General features: G+C 35.9%; 1 protein-coding gene across 7 annotated transcripts in view; it reads right to left on the reverse strand.

Annotated features, from left to right (window-relative positions):
* MYOF (myoferlin) overlaps nucleotides 1-12,845 on the reverse strand; it is a 70,072-nt gene that overhangs the window by 53,576 nt on the left and 3,651 nt on the right. For all 7 annotated transcript variants that reach the window (XM_067000984.1, XM_067000983.1, XM_013189606.3 and 4 more), the window contains 2 exons: nucleotides 9,479-9,534; nucleotides 8,576-8,667 (listed from right to left, as the gene is read on the reverse strand). In XM_067000984.1, coding sequence (XP_066857085.1) covers nucleotides 8,576-8,667; nucleotides 9,479-9,534 — 148 coding nt within the window. The remainder of the gene's footprint in view (nucleotides 1-8,575; nucleotides 8,668-9,478; nucleotides 9,535-12,845) is intronic.

A 12,845-nucleotide genomic window follows, 5' to 3' on the forward strand; every position in this document is an offset into this window, starting at 1 on the left:
AACAACAGATAGAAATATACGTGGTTTAAAGAATCATGGAAGGGGAAAACAAACAAACAAACAATAAGACTAACCTAAACCAAATCCGATTCCAGAGAAAGGCAAATAAAATATTTTCTCATGTATATTTGTAGAAAAGTTTTGCAGACTCGCTATTTTGTTTTGGTATGGAGCTGGAGTGACTTACATTAACTCCCAAAAGAAATTCAGAAGTCTCAAATCATCTGGATGACTGGTTCAGCAACCACACCCTCTTACATGGTGACATTAACTCAAGAATAGCTCATCAACAGTAGTGCTTTCAAAATTTTCCAGTGTAAATTTGCACTTCCACATTTTCATCTGTCCTGAGCAAATGACAGCAGTGTGCACATTTGAATACATGGTAATCTTTTTTAAAATAGCGATTACCTCAGGAAGGGTGGGTCAGTTAGACAGTCTACTTGCCTGCTACTAGTTGCCTCTGAAGTCCTTTGTTTCCTCCGGCTCTAACAGGTTGGACAACAATAGCCTCCCATCTTTTCCCACTCCAGCAAGAGCAAGACATCTAATATTCAGCTGATATACTATCTTAGACTAATTCTAAGCTTTAACCAAACTTCAAGCTTTAGGCAGTTGGTCTTTTGCTTTCCCTAAAGTGGTCCTGTTCACTGGATGCGGGATGTTTCACTCCTCTCTTAACAGAATGACAGAACTGCTGAGGTTGGAAGGGACCTCTCAGGATCATCTCGCTCAACTCCACTGCCCAAACAGTTTCAGCTACAACAGGTCACCCAGGACCATATCCAGTCTGGTTTTGATCACATGGCTACCCAATGGCTGAAGTCATGTTTTCGGATGTAATAAGGGTGCTTCAAGGTCATCCCTAAATGTGATCTGTATGACTTCCAAGGGTCTTGGAGAAAGCCTTCCCTCCTCCACCCTCCCATCATGTCTTTCAACAATTTGTTGCTGTTCAATCCTTTCCTGCAAGATCTTCTACTCTGCTTGTTTCTGATATGTATCTAGACACCCAGTTTTCTGCACCAGGACTGTGGATGCCTATGAAGAAGTTCTGTTCCTCTGAACTCTCTAGACTTTTTTTTTTTTTTTTAAAAAAAAAACTCAAGGCAGAATTGCCTGCAATCTCCGTCCGCATCATGACTTTAAAGGTGACAGGGGGTCCTTTCCTTCCCGCATAGCTGTAAAGACCTTCTGTCGTCTATTCATCTTCAAAGGACACTGCCCTTTTCTGGTGTTCTTTCAGCCTTCTTGCTCTTGCCTGAGCAGACAACATGTAATTCCAGCTCAACACCGGTCTCCTGACACCACCAAGTGGCACATCTCTAGCCATAGAATAGTTTCTGCTTTTGAATGGCTCCATAAATCTTCTGACCTTTTTTTCAATCAGGTGTTTTGGCAGTAGACAGCAACTGAGTGTTGCTCCTTAACTCTGCATACATACCTTTCTGGCCATCCCCAAGACTTGCACACGTATGGTGCTCAGTCAGGCAGGTCTCAAACTTTTCCAGCTTTGCTGAAGTAAAACAACAACAAAAAAATCCTGCCCTGCCACAAACAGTTCTGTTATATCACTAAATAAGACATCAAAAGATAAATGTAACTCCTACCTACCTTCAGAAGCAGATTTTAAATCACTTCAAGTATACCATATCAGTACTAGGTCTGCGATACTTTCTTATCAGTAATCAAAAGGGAAATACTTAGTTTATCACCATGAAATGACTAATCTACCGATGACCAACTATTAAACACAGCGTTGCATTTGTGCCAAAGCTAATTAATCCGTTAGTGCTGTGGTTAGCACTTCCTCTTAGCTGCCCAAATAACCAAGAGAAGTGAAACTTCACACCCATTCCTGGGTCTGAAAAAGCTAACTCACATTACCAACCATTTTATTACTCTCTCTCTGTTAGCAGGTAGCAACTTGCACTGAACTCCTTAGCATATCAAGTCCTCCATCCGCTTACATGCTACATCTACTGAGTTCCAAGGAAGCCTAGTGATTTTAACAAGCTACGATTCAAGCCATTAAATTCTTCTGGCTTATTTTAAGGGCTTCTTTGGCAGAGATTTATACTGATTATTCTCATCAGCAAACTTGATCCCACACTGCAGTTTTAATTTCTATATTCGCCTTTTCTTTTTCAGTATATAAGTTTCATTATAGTTTCTATGCTACAAGACCTAACACCGACCTTCTGTTATTTGCTCTGTGTTTGAAAATTTTTGTTAAGAGTAAACCAACTATTTTTATCTTCTTTAGTTATTTGATAATACTCATGGCACAAACAAAGAAACAAAGCATGGATGCTATTTTGTGCAAAGCAGAAAACCCCCAAACTGAATCTTAACCACTCTTAATCTTCCATTACAAAGTATGTAAAGGAAAGCTTGCCATCATGCCACACTGACTTCAAAAAGAAGTCACACTAAAGGATCCAACTGCAGAAGGATTCAAACAATCTAGGAATTATTTAACTATGGAAAATACTTAAACATGATTAAATAATTTGCTGCACTTTTAGTTTATGACTGCATTCTGCTGCTTGAGAAAAGGGTGTGCACAGTGTTTTTCCTCTGTGTTGCTATGTTACTAACTACGCAAAGAACCTGGAGAAACACATAATCACAACCCTTTCCTTCAAATAGAATGAAAATCACTTCACTCAGACAAGACTGTAACTTCCTGTTAATTTTTGTTGTTCTTTTAACTTCACAGGGACAACTGAAGGATTTTTGTTGTTGTTTCGTTTTTTAGACTGCATAAAGATTTGTGTTCTGAGAGTTTGAAATCTTTTTACTAACATTACTAGACATAATAGAAAACAGATGTGTTCTCTTTTCAGACATCTTTACACTGGAAAATCTAGCTTAACACAGATCATATGAGTTCTATTTTATTCCTATGGTGATCCATCTGCATACATGTGAGTGCGGTTTGCTTTATTTATCTTTTCCGATGACTGTTTTTACCATCAAGAGCACACATTTAATCTATCTGCAAAAGTTTAGTGATCTTGTAAATGAAGCAGCAAATTCTATCTCCAGGAAAAGAGGAATGGAAAAATATTCAAATGTTCTTTCAAGCCTGTTTCAGAGAAACATGCCAAAGCCATGAGTCAAGTGTTTTGGCACAGTGTAAAAACAGAATAACATCCACTGTGCTCCTCCTCCTGCGTCAGTATAGGAAAGTTCCTCCAGAACACAGAAAATAAGGCCAAAGACAGATACTGTAGTTTCTTGTCAGTGCTTTCTCAGGCAACACAATCCCCTACACATACCTTGTACAATCAAAAACTAAATCCCAGTTCAATCTAGACTTTAAAATGAAGTAAAATGATAAATAAAATCATGAACCTTTACAGAAAACATTATGGATTTAGACTCAAATCTCATTACATTAAGCACAAGACATACTTCTGAAGTTAATGGATCTGCTCATGAATAACATCAAAAGCCCAAGACAAACACTGCTTGACTGAAATAATGGGCCATTAGTTCAGTTAACATCATTACATCTAAATATTAATACAAAATAACCCTGCTCTGCCTTTATTTTTTATTTTTTCACTGTAATTTATGACAGTAGTGAGAACCTTAGGTAGACATTGAACTCCATCTTTCCAATCCTAAACTAGCATGCAGACAATGCAATGCAAAGTCATTTGCACACCCCTTCTGCTGAGCATCTTTTTGGAATGCTGCAGCACTGAAAATATGTGCTGGGCTGCCCTGAGGTCTGTGCAAGACAATTTTGTCCGTGCTTTGGCTACCTACCTTAGTGAGCAATAAATTAATAGAAGAATTAACTGGAGAGGTTTTCAACATAAATTCTCAAAGAAATGTATAGAAAAAGCAGAATTGGCAGGGTGACCTCCTTGCAGTATAAGACTTCTGCAAACCTTTTGAGGACTTCAACAGTTCCCTAATTATAAATGTAATGTAAAACTCCCTCTTCTTGTAAGTCAGCAGAAGCTGAGACTGATGAAATGAGAAAGTAAGCCTTAGTTTTGGGAGCAATGCCTCATTTATTCTCTTTAAGAACTAAAAATCTGCATTCTTCTTTATTATATATAAACAAGTATAATAACCTGAAGAAAAACAGCTATAATTTCTAACATATTTATGCACTTTGAAGAATAAATATACCAATATTACTGTGCTTGGCTGAGTACAAGATCTTGTCTTTAAAAAAGAGATTGTTATTCAAAAAAACACTTTTTTTTTTAAAAAAGAATTCTTAATTCAAGTATGTTTTAGTCTCATTAGCCTTTAAAGGCATTTAATAGTATGTACACCCCATAAAACCTCTTAGGCTATGATTGAGACCACCTTGGTACAAACTACTATCAGACTATTCTGAAGAATGGATGAATACCAACAAAGAACGTTGATTTTCTCAAGTGTTTAGACCTTAAGGCTCACCTGCAATACAGGTCTCTGAAGTATGAGCCAGAAAAATCACTTTGGTTATTATGAGCAGCCCTAAAACAAAACTCCCCAGACAAACCAACCCTCTCTACTCTACCAGATGTATATTGAACTAAAGCCATGAAGAAACAATAAACAGAAAACCTCTCAGCATTCACAGCAAAATCTAAAAAAAAATATTTGAAACGCATCTTTCATGTTATAGAATGGGATGAAGTTGCTACAAAGTTTATTTACATAACTTTTTTTTTTTTTTTTTTTACAGACTTTCTTCCCTCAAGCTATTAGAATAGGATACTGTGAAAGAATGTCAAAACAATAACATGGTAGTCCTAAAACATTCTCCAACTCAGTAAATAGAACCAGGAACTCTAAAACCTTCTGCAACTCAGTATTAGTAAATAGGATCAGTAACTCTCCAGAAATACAGGTTACGCATACATGCAAGTAGTATCTGGGAAACTTAATGCAGATCTTTTTCTACCTCTTTCATATGCTCCTTCATCTAAATGTTCATTAATACCAAATCTCTTCTGCTGTTACAGTGCTTCCTGTCTTTAAAATAAATCTGAGATGACATTTCCTATTATCTTCTTACAGTCAGGAAGCCTGCTCATGTACTCCCACTTCTAACCCCCTTTTATCCTGCTTCCCTGCCAATAGCCCTTCCAAATACATCACATGCTACAAATATGTTCAAATATGTTTTTTTGTTTGTTTGTTTAGGATTTATTCTCAAAGAGTAAAACTTTGTAGATGTTGCTTTGTGTTTGGTTTAGACTATACACGTTTCTGCACTGTTCCATGCATGGAACTCATTTTCCCACAGGATTTTACTGGTTTACTTTTTTTATTTACACAGAATAAGTAAGTGGCAGACAGTGCATAAACAAAAGGAACAGAGACAGGCATTTGCAAAAGCTGGGGGTTAAGCTCTACAGACATGAGTCCAGGTGACATTTACAAACAGGGTTTGAAAAAGAAACACAAAAAACACACAAAAAACCCAACATGTTTGCTTAAGTTTGAACCCATGTACAGAACAGCACATTTTAGGGCTTCAGATAAGCACCTTGTCTGACATGGTGATATTCTGTAAAATCCATTACAAAATTCTGATTCCTGTCAAGTTTTCCTCTATCAAGTTCTGCGGTTTCTGAGATTTTCCTGAAGTCAGAAGCACACAATATATTCCTGCTTTTCTGACCTAACAGAATCTCAGCAATGAGAGACCTGAGGGCATCTGCTTGCCTAACAGTGATTTGAAAGTCAAGTCTGATGAGGTACTGTAAAAACCTGAAGTGCAATTTACATGTTGGGAGGAGGCAGAAAGCTGTAAAGAAAATCTAGAATGGAAGTGGGCTACCATCAATAGATGTGAACATATATGGCATCATAAAAAAAAATAAATCCAAATTTACCACAAAAGAGAAGATGATGACATTATATCATAATCCCTTTCAAAACAGCAACAGGCAATGCTACTTTGCATTCATGTGGAGGAACAGGACTGACCAGAAGAGAAATGAATCCTTTTTCAAAAAACTAGTACAAAGTAGTAGGGAACTGGCATTTCATTATGGATAAGTTGTGGGTATTTTTTTCTGCAGATTTTAAAAAATCCTCTCTGAGTTGGAAAGTGGATGTTTGTCCAAATGTACATATTTAGTTTTTTAGAGAAAAGTAGAGATTGGCAGAAGAGCCTACCCACTATGGGATAGATAAAGATTAAACATTCATAAAGCTTTAATTTCCTAGGAGTGTTAAGAACTCCTAGGCTTTGCCAGAGCTTTTAGAACAACCATGTTTGGATACAGAGGTATACACTCTATCCCTACTACAGATTCCTGAAAGAAAAGCTTTCTGATAGCTTAACCTCACTGAAGAACTTAACCTTCCCCTGCAACTGATTTTAGAGAGTAGATTTATTTCTGTGTGACCAACAGCAGGCAAACCATGAGAGGCTCCCAAAAATTTCACCAAACTTTCTGTAATTTATGTCTTCATTACTGGAATGATCTGTGTGCACTGCTTTAAGTTGTCCTGTACACCGCTAATACTAATAAAATATTAAAGCTGAATTTCCACAAAACAACACAGAGATTTTAAAAGCAAACAAACAAAACAACCAACCAAACATAAAAACCCAAACAACAACAAAAACAAATCTTACGTTCAGAACCACACAAAACTTTAGAGTATGTATTACGCATTTGTTTCTTCACAAATATAGCAAGAACCTCAAAGTCCAGGTTAAAATCATATAAGAAATAATCTAAACTTTACTACAGTTTATATAACGTATGTGCTTTTTAAGAGATTCTGAATTAATTCCATTCTAGTGTTGCATGTATACCACTTCATTTTTTTGAAGCAACAATTTTTTCAACAGCCGCCATAAAAAGGTCCAATCCACTGAATTTGTAGGAACAAAATTAATTAAAAAAAAGTAAGCTTGAAAAATACATGAATTACTTTTTAAACTTAGTGGGACAAGAATGCTTTGTTATTTATATATTTATTTACTACATGTTCCTATTCTGTAAGAATATAAACCTATGAAAAATGTTGAAATACCAACATGGACATCTGACAGCATTTCAGTACTCTAAAACGTTTTATAACGTCCTCTCCCTTCACATAAAGATAGCAGCTTCAATTTAATTCTTCATGAAGCATATTTTTGTCTGAGCACTGAGTACTTCATCAAAAGCCTAACAAAAACAACCACATAATTAATGAAACTTTCCTTTGACCTCTCACAACAACAACAAAAAAAAAAGATCAGCAGCCTTGGATCCCATGATGCTTGATTTTTGGATTCCTGAAGAACGCAGAAGCTGATGTTAAGTATATGGATGTTCTATATACTGCACTAGGAGAGTTTAGGCTTCTAGAGTACGATTCAAGCCTACCAGCATACATTAACAGCACAGACCCAAACAGAAATATAGCAGGAAGGAAAAAACCTTAAATACCTACCACTAAGGTTATTCAACTTTTCTCAGAAGACTATCAGAAAATATTTTCTTTTCCTAACAAAAACAAATAAAAAAGCCAACAGCAAAACAAAACCAAAAAAATCCTCAATCTGTTTTTAACAGTCTTTTTATAAAACAACTGATGTGGAGGTAGCAACAGCACTGCCAGTCTTCCATATATGTGCTGAGCCTGAGTCTTATAACATTCACCCAGCAGTTTGAGACTGAGATTCAGTTCCTTGCTCAGTGTGAGCGAATTTACCCTCACATTGAATAGAGTTCTACAAGTTGATCTTGGGAAAGGTACTCTTGTTTTCAAGTTCAAGTCTTTTACTGACTGTCTAGAGAACTAACATTCACTGAGTCAGGAAGATTACAATAAGAACAGGACCCCACTGGCTAGGACATTCAAAAGAACAAGAACATGGATTTCATTACCAAGACAATTTTTGTATTTCATCCAACATATTAATCTTGATAATTAAGTCACTCTCCCAGGAGACTTAAATCTAGCACTTCAATCCTAATCCCTTCAGACAAGGTAGGAAAATGAACTTAGGCTTCCACTTTTCTTTGACAAGACTTTAATAAGTGTTGTAAAATATATCTTTAAAAATCTCACCTAGAGGCTATGAGCCTTAACTGCATTTTGTGATTTTGTGGGGTTTGTGTTAGCCACTCTCTGAGAATGCCTAGTTAGAGCTCTTCAGGGCTATTTTTTGACATTTTAAAACTATAGTAGTCTTGGGTACTGCAGTACACAGTTATGCAGGATGACAACATATTCCAGGTATCTGGAGTGACAAATCTAGTTACACAAGAACCCTAATTACAAGGAAGCACCAACTGAATCACGGCAGCTTTTCAAATGACAGTAATAGCTGTAGAGATCTAAATTTTATTCAAATTCTGCCTTAAACACCATGGATTTAGCTCTAGCATTTCTGAAATTGTCTAAAAGGATACCTGGCACTTTCCTTCACATTACCAGTCAAACTGGTGAAGGATGGGAAACTTGCTGGCTTATTGGCTACAAGTAGTTACTACATCAGAAAACATTTAATTGTATTCATCATTTCTCTCCAGCAACTATCAGTTCTACTTTCTCCCTGGACTTATGCAGTGAAAGTTGTGTTTGATATTGCAAAAAAAGAACATACTTGTTTTGTCCAATTGTTTCGAAATCCTTCACAATAATTGTCAGGGAAGATGAATTATCCAGAGCAATTCCTTTCAAGTCAAATTCAAGAATCTGAATAAAAAAAAGGTGAAAAACAAAATCATAAGTTACACAGAAATTAATTAACAATGGGGTAGCATATACAATAAAACTATTCAGAAATAAATTTTGCATTTAATTAGAACAGATCAGATAAGTTTGCAAAAGCAAAATTAAAAGTCTTGGAACATGCTCACAGCACATTCTTGAGCTGCTAGTTACTATTAACAACAACAGAAAAATAGCTCAATTGTTCAATACTGAGCTATTCTTTCTTTTGCAGTTCCACTTCCTCATACTAACATAAGTATTTTCATTCACAGTATCTGATACAATTCCCCTTCAAAATTGCTTCAAGTCAGTTGTTGTTAAATTTAGACAAGTATTTGTAGGTTTCCCTTCTTTGAAGTTCTATCTATAACATGCGAGAATAATCTTTAACTTTCACTTCTGGCTGTAAAAAACATACTAAGAAAATATTTTCCCCAAGAAAAATATTATTGAAGATGCAACATAGGAGCAGCCCTACACATAAACTACAAGGATATTCAATTCATAATTCATTCTAATATTGTGACTTTTTTTCTTAGCATACATTAAAGGATCCAACTATGTACCCATATATATGACTAAATGGCTGGGGGAGAGGGGAGGAGGCAAAAAAACAAAAAAGGCAAGTAATACATGGCCCAAGATAAATCCACTCATCTGTATTTGCTAATACCTTGTAAGAACACACATCACTATCTCCTGTTTCTTATATTCAGAACTGTAGAAATTGACTTACAAATTTTACAAGCATTTGTATTATAAAAGATCAAGAATTAATTAAAATAAAAATTACCTCATTCCAAACAGGATTGAGTTCACTGTCAATTTTCTTTGTTTTCTTTTTTTCATCTGTAAATACAAATAAAGCATTATGATTTGCTTTCACTAAAGCATTGCAAGTACCAGAATTCTTCCTTTCATTTTTCAGAAGGAAGCTTGAGCTTTAAACCAAACTTTCCAATTCTTTTGCCTCTTCCAGTACCTGCACATTTTACAGTCAAAAAGTTCCCTGGGCAATTTGAGAGGTTGTTGAGGTTGTTTGAGGGGCTTTTTATTCTGTTTTGTTAAAGCACAGCTAGATGTACTCCCATAAAGAAAAATTGTCTAGGTACCTCAACCTTTTGTGAACTTTGACTACAACTTCAGTACTGATTTAAAAACACAAACTTAAAAGGCCTGGAGACATCCAACTGAACAGTAAACTCAAAGGGATGGAGCTTAATTAGCAAAGAAAACATGCTACACATTTTCTGTATCAGTGTTACACAATATTTGTAAGGGCATAACTCTGAAATAGTATCACTTAAAAAAAATCTTCAGAATGTATTACAATGCCAACACTTTCTGCTTTAAATGAGCAATATTAGCAAAAATAAAGGAAAGGCAGTCCTTCCTGAAAAATAATAAAAAAAAAAGCTTCCAGAGATCATGTAAATGTATCACTTTACTATCTTTTACTGTAGCCTAAAAGTTACAATTTTTCCATACTTCCATGGTAAAACTTGCATTTGGTCAACCTACAAATGACAGAGGAGGGTGGGATTGTAAACTACTTAGAGAGTGACATTTCTATTCAAGCTCCTTCTCCTGAGAAGGACAATACAACCTAAGTGCTGCAGAGGCCATTTGCAGGTCCTTCTCACCTAAAAACAAGCCAAACACAATTCTGTTGTTACAACGGGTACAAAGCAGGTAACACATTTTTTAGTTGTATTATACACATACAGCTCCAATGGAAAACGTCTTTACCGAACACTTGGGAGCACCAAACACCAGCAAACAAGCAGATCTCTGAACAGAAATGTCATATATTAATGACAACAAATGAGTACATCTAAGTAAAGTTAGTATGCTAGCTGAGTTTAAGGAGTACAGTAATTGTGGTAACATTTTTATTACTTGCAAGTTATGGCTATACTTTGCCAGGAAAACTTTGTAAAAGCCTGGGAAGCAAGAGTAAAGATATGCCACATGGGCAATGTCATTTCATACACACTATTCAAGCAGGAGACTGTGGTGACTCTTTCTGTTGGATGAGAGTGGTATGTACAAAAAAAGTCAGCCCAGAATGCAAATGGTGAGAACTGACTCACATTTATGTAACAGGAATTGTCTACAATTTGTTCAGGATATTGACTCACATCATACCACAAAGGAAAGAGCATTCATAACCTACCATGCTTCAGACTCGCATTTTGCGGAACAAAAAAGTAATTATCATGCCAGTAAGGGAAATCCAACTTCACATAAATGAAAGTTACCTACTAGAAGTTAAAGCACTCTTAAAACTGAATAACCTGAACATCTGGGGTTTGGACTCGGTACTCCAAGTCATCCCACAAATAGGAGCTGACAGTCAGAGAAAAGATGTTCTCAATGCTCTTGGAAAAAGGAACAGTTGCAGCTGTTTGTAATGGAGACAATGAATCACAGACCTGATCCTGAGAGAACTTGTGAATAAAAGTCCTATGATCCCCGCCTAAGCTCAGATGTAACTGTAACGTACGGAAAAGCCCTGGCTTTAACAGCAGTCAAGATAATTCTTGACAAGGAATAAAATTTTCACACTGTGGACTATCAATTTTCATAAACACAAGAGAATAAGATTTATGATTCCACTGAGAGTATGCGTATTCTAGACTATACCAAGGAAAACCATTTCGTGTTGCTTGTTTGCATGAAAGTTGGATGAAAAGCACTGGGAAGCAGGGCTTACATTGGTATTGAGCTGTAACTTTAGTCAGTCTGAGTGTAGCATTCATATTTCTTAAGCACATTTTTTGCACGTTTTCTCCTCTTTCTTTTTTTCTTTCTTTGCCACCTTTCTATTTATTATACTTTAATCATTCTTCTAATTATTATTATTATTATTATGAGCTTTTTAAATTGTTCGCAAGTGCCTTCTTCTTCCCTCCAAAGGTACCTTGCTAAACATTTCTTTGCCACGCAGGATAAGATGGACTGCCCAATTTTCCCAGGGGCTAACATTAAACTTTAGGTCCTCGGGCTGTCCCTTTCTACTGGTAATGAGCCCACGTACAGTAGCCAAGACCGTAAACCAAATCGCAATAAATTTAAGACAGGGCCAGTCATTATTTTTAGTTCGGCCCTACCAAGAAATAAGTACAAAATGATAATGGGTACAGGTAGGACACTCTACACATCTGTTTCATTAAACAACTGTGATAACCTCCATACCGTAAAATAAATCTTTCTTTGCTTTATCTTGATGGAGGCATCACACTACTGTGGGTTGTTCAATAGTCTCCACTGAAAATATTTCAACATAAGAAGAACTTTGTGATAGTCAATGAGATGGCAGCAAAAAAAGTAATTCAGAGGTGATCTGTTTAAGAACTGTTCCATCATTACAAAGGTAATTACATACTACAACCAATGGTTAAATCTTAAATTTACTCTCCTATTTTAAATATTATTTTTTATCAATTTCAGCAGGTGAGGAATAGCAGAAGCAAACATTATCTGCTAGAACAGTCCTAAATCTGAAATTCAAAAGAGTATCACGTTCTAGTACAATAAGTTTTCCACAGAAGTGTTATTAATGAAGTATTAAGATTGCATGGTTTTAGCAACTGCAGGAGGAAACATGGAGACCTCCAAAAACCAGGAAATGCAAGTTAGGGTAATCGAAATCTCTGCAAAGCAAAAAATATGTTTTTGTGAACAATTACATTCTAACAGTCCTTTCTTTCACACACTGAAATATGAACTAACATATTGCTGCAGGCCTGCTGGAAAGCACTTAGATTTAAAACTAATGGAACAAGACATTGTGTTCATGTTGACCCAATAAAACTGAATGCTGTTTCATGTCAGTGTCTCCTGACTGCACATATAAGCAATTATATCATTTTTTGCATCTAAAGACATTAATCTTACATTAATTTTTCTCCAGTTTGGTATATCTAACTGGATTAATCATTATCACTTCGTGCCACTTTAGCAAATAGCAGCACTTTTTCCTTATTTATTTGATGAATACTTTTATCTCACATAAAGTGATGACAAACTCAGAATTCTGCAGTAACAGCACTGAGTTTCAGATGGCAATACTAGTTTGCTCTCAAGGGTGTAGCTCTGTTTGAACAATGAGTTGTTCTTAAGGTAAATAAATGAAACGTTCCAATCCACTGGACTGG

This window comes from Anser cygnoides, chromosome 7 (genome assembly GCF_040182565.1).
Source record: "Anser cygnoides isolate HZ-2024a breed goose chromosome 7, Taihu_goose_T2T_genome, whole genome shotgun sequence".
Classification (NCBI taxonomy): domain Eukaryota; kingdom Metazoa; phylum Chordata; class Aves; order Anseriformes; family Anatidae; genus Anser; species Anser cygnoides.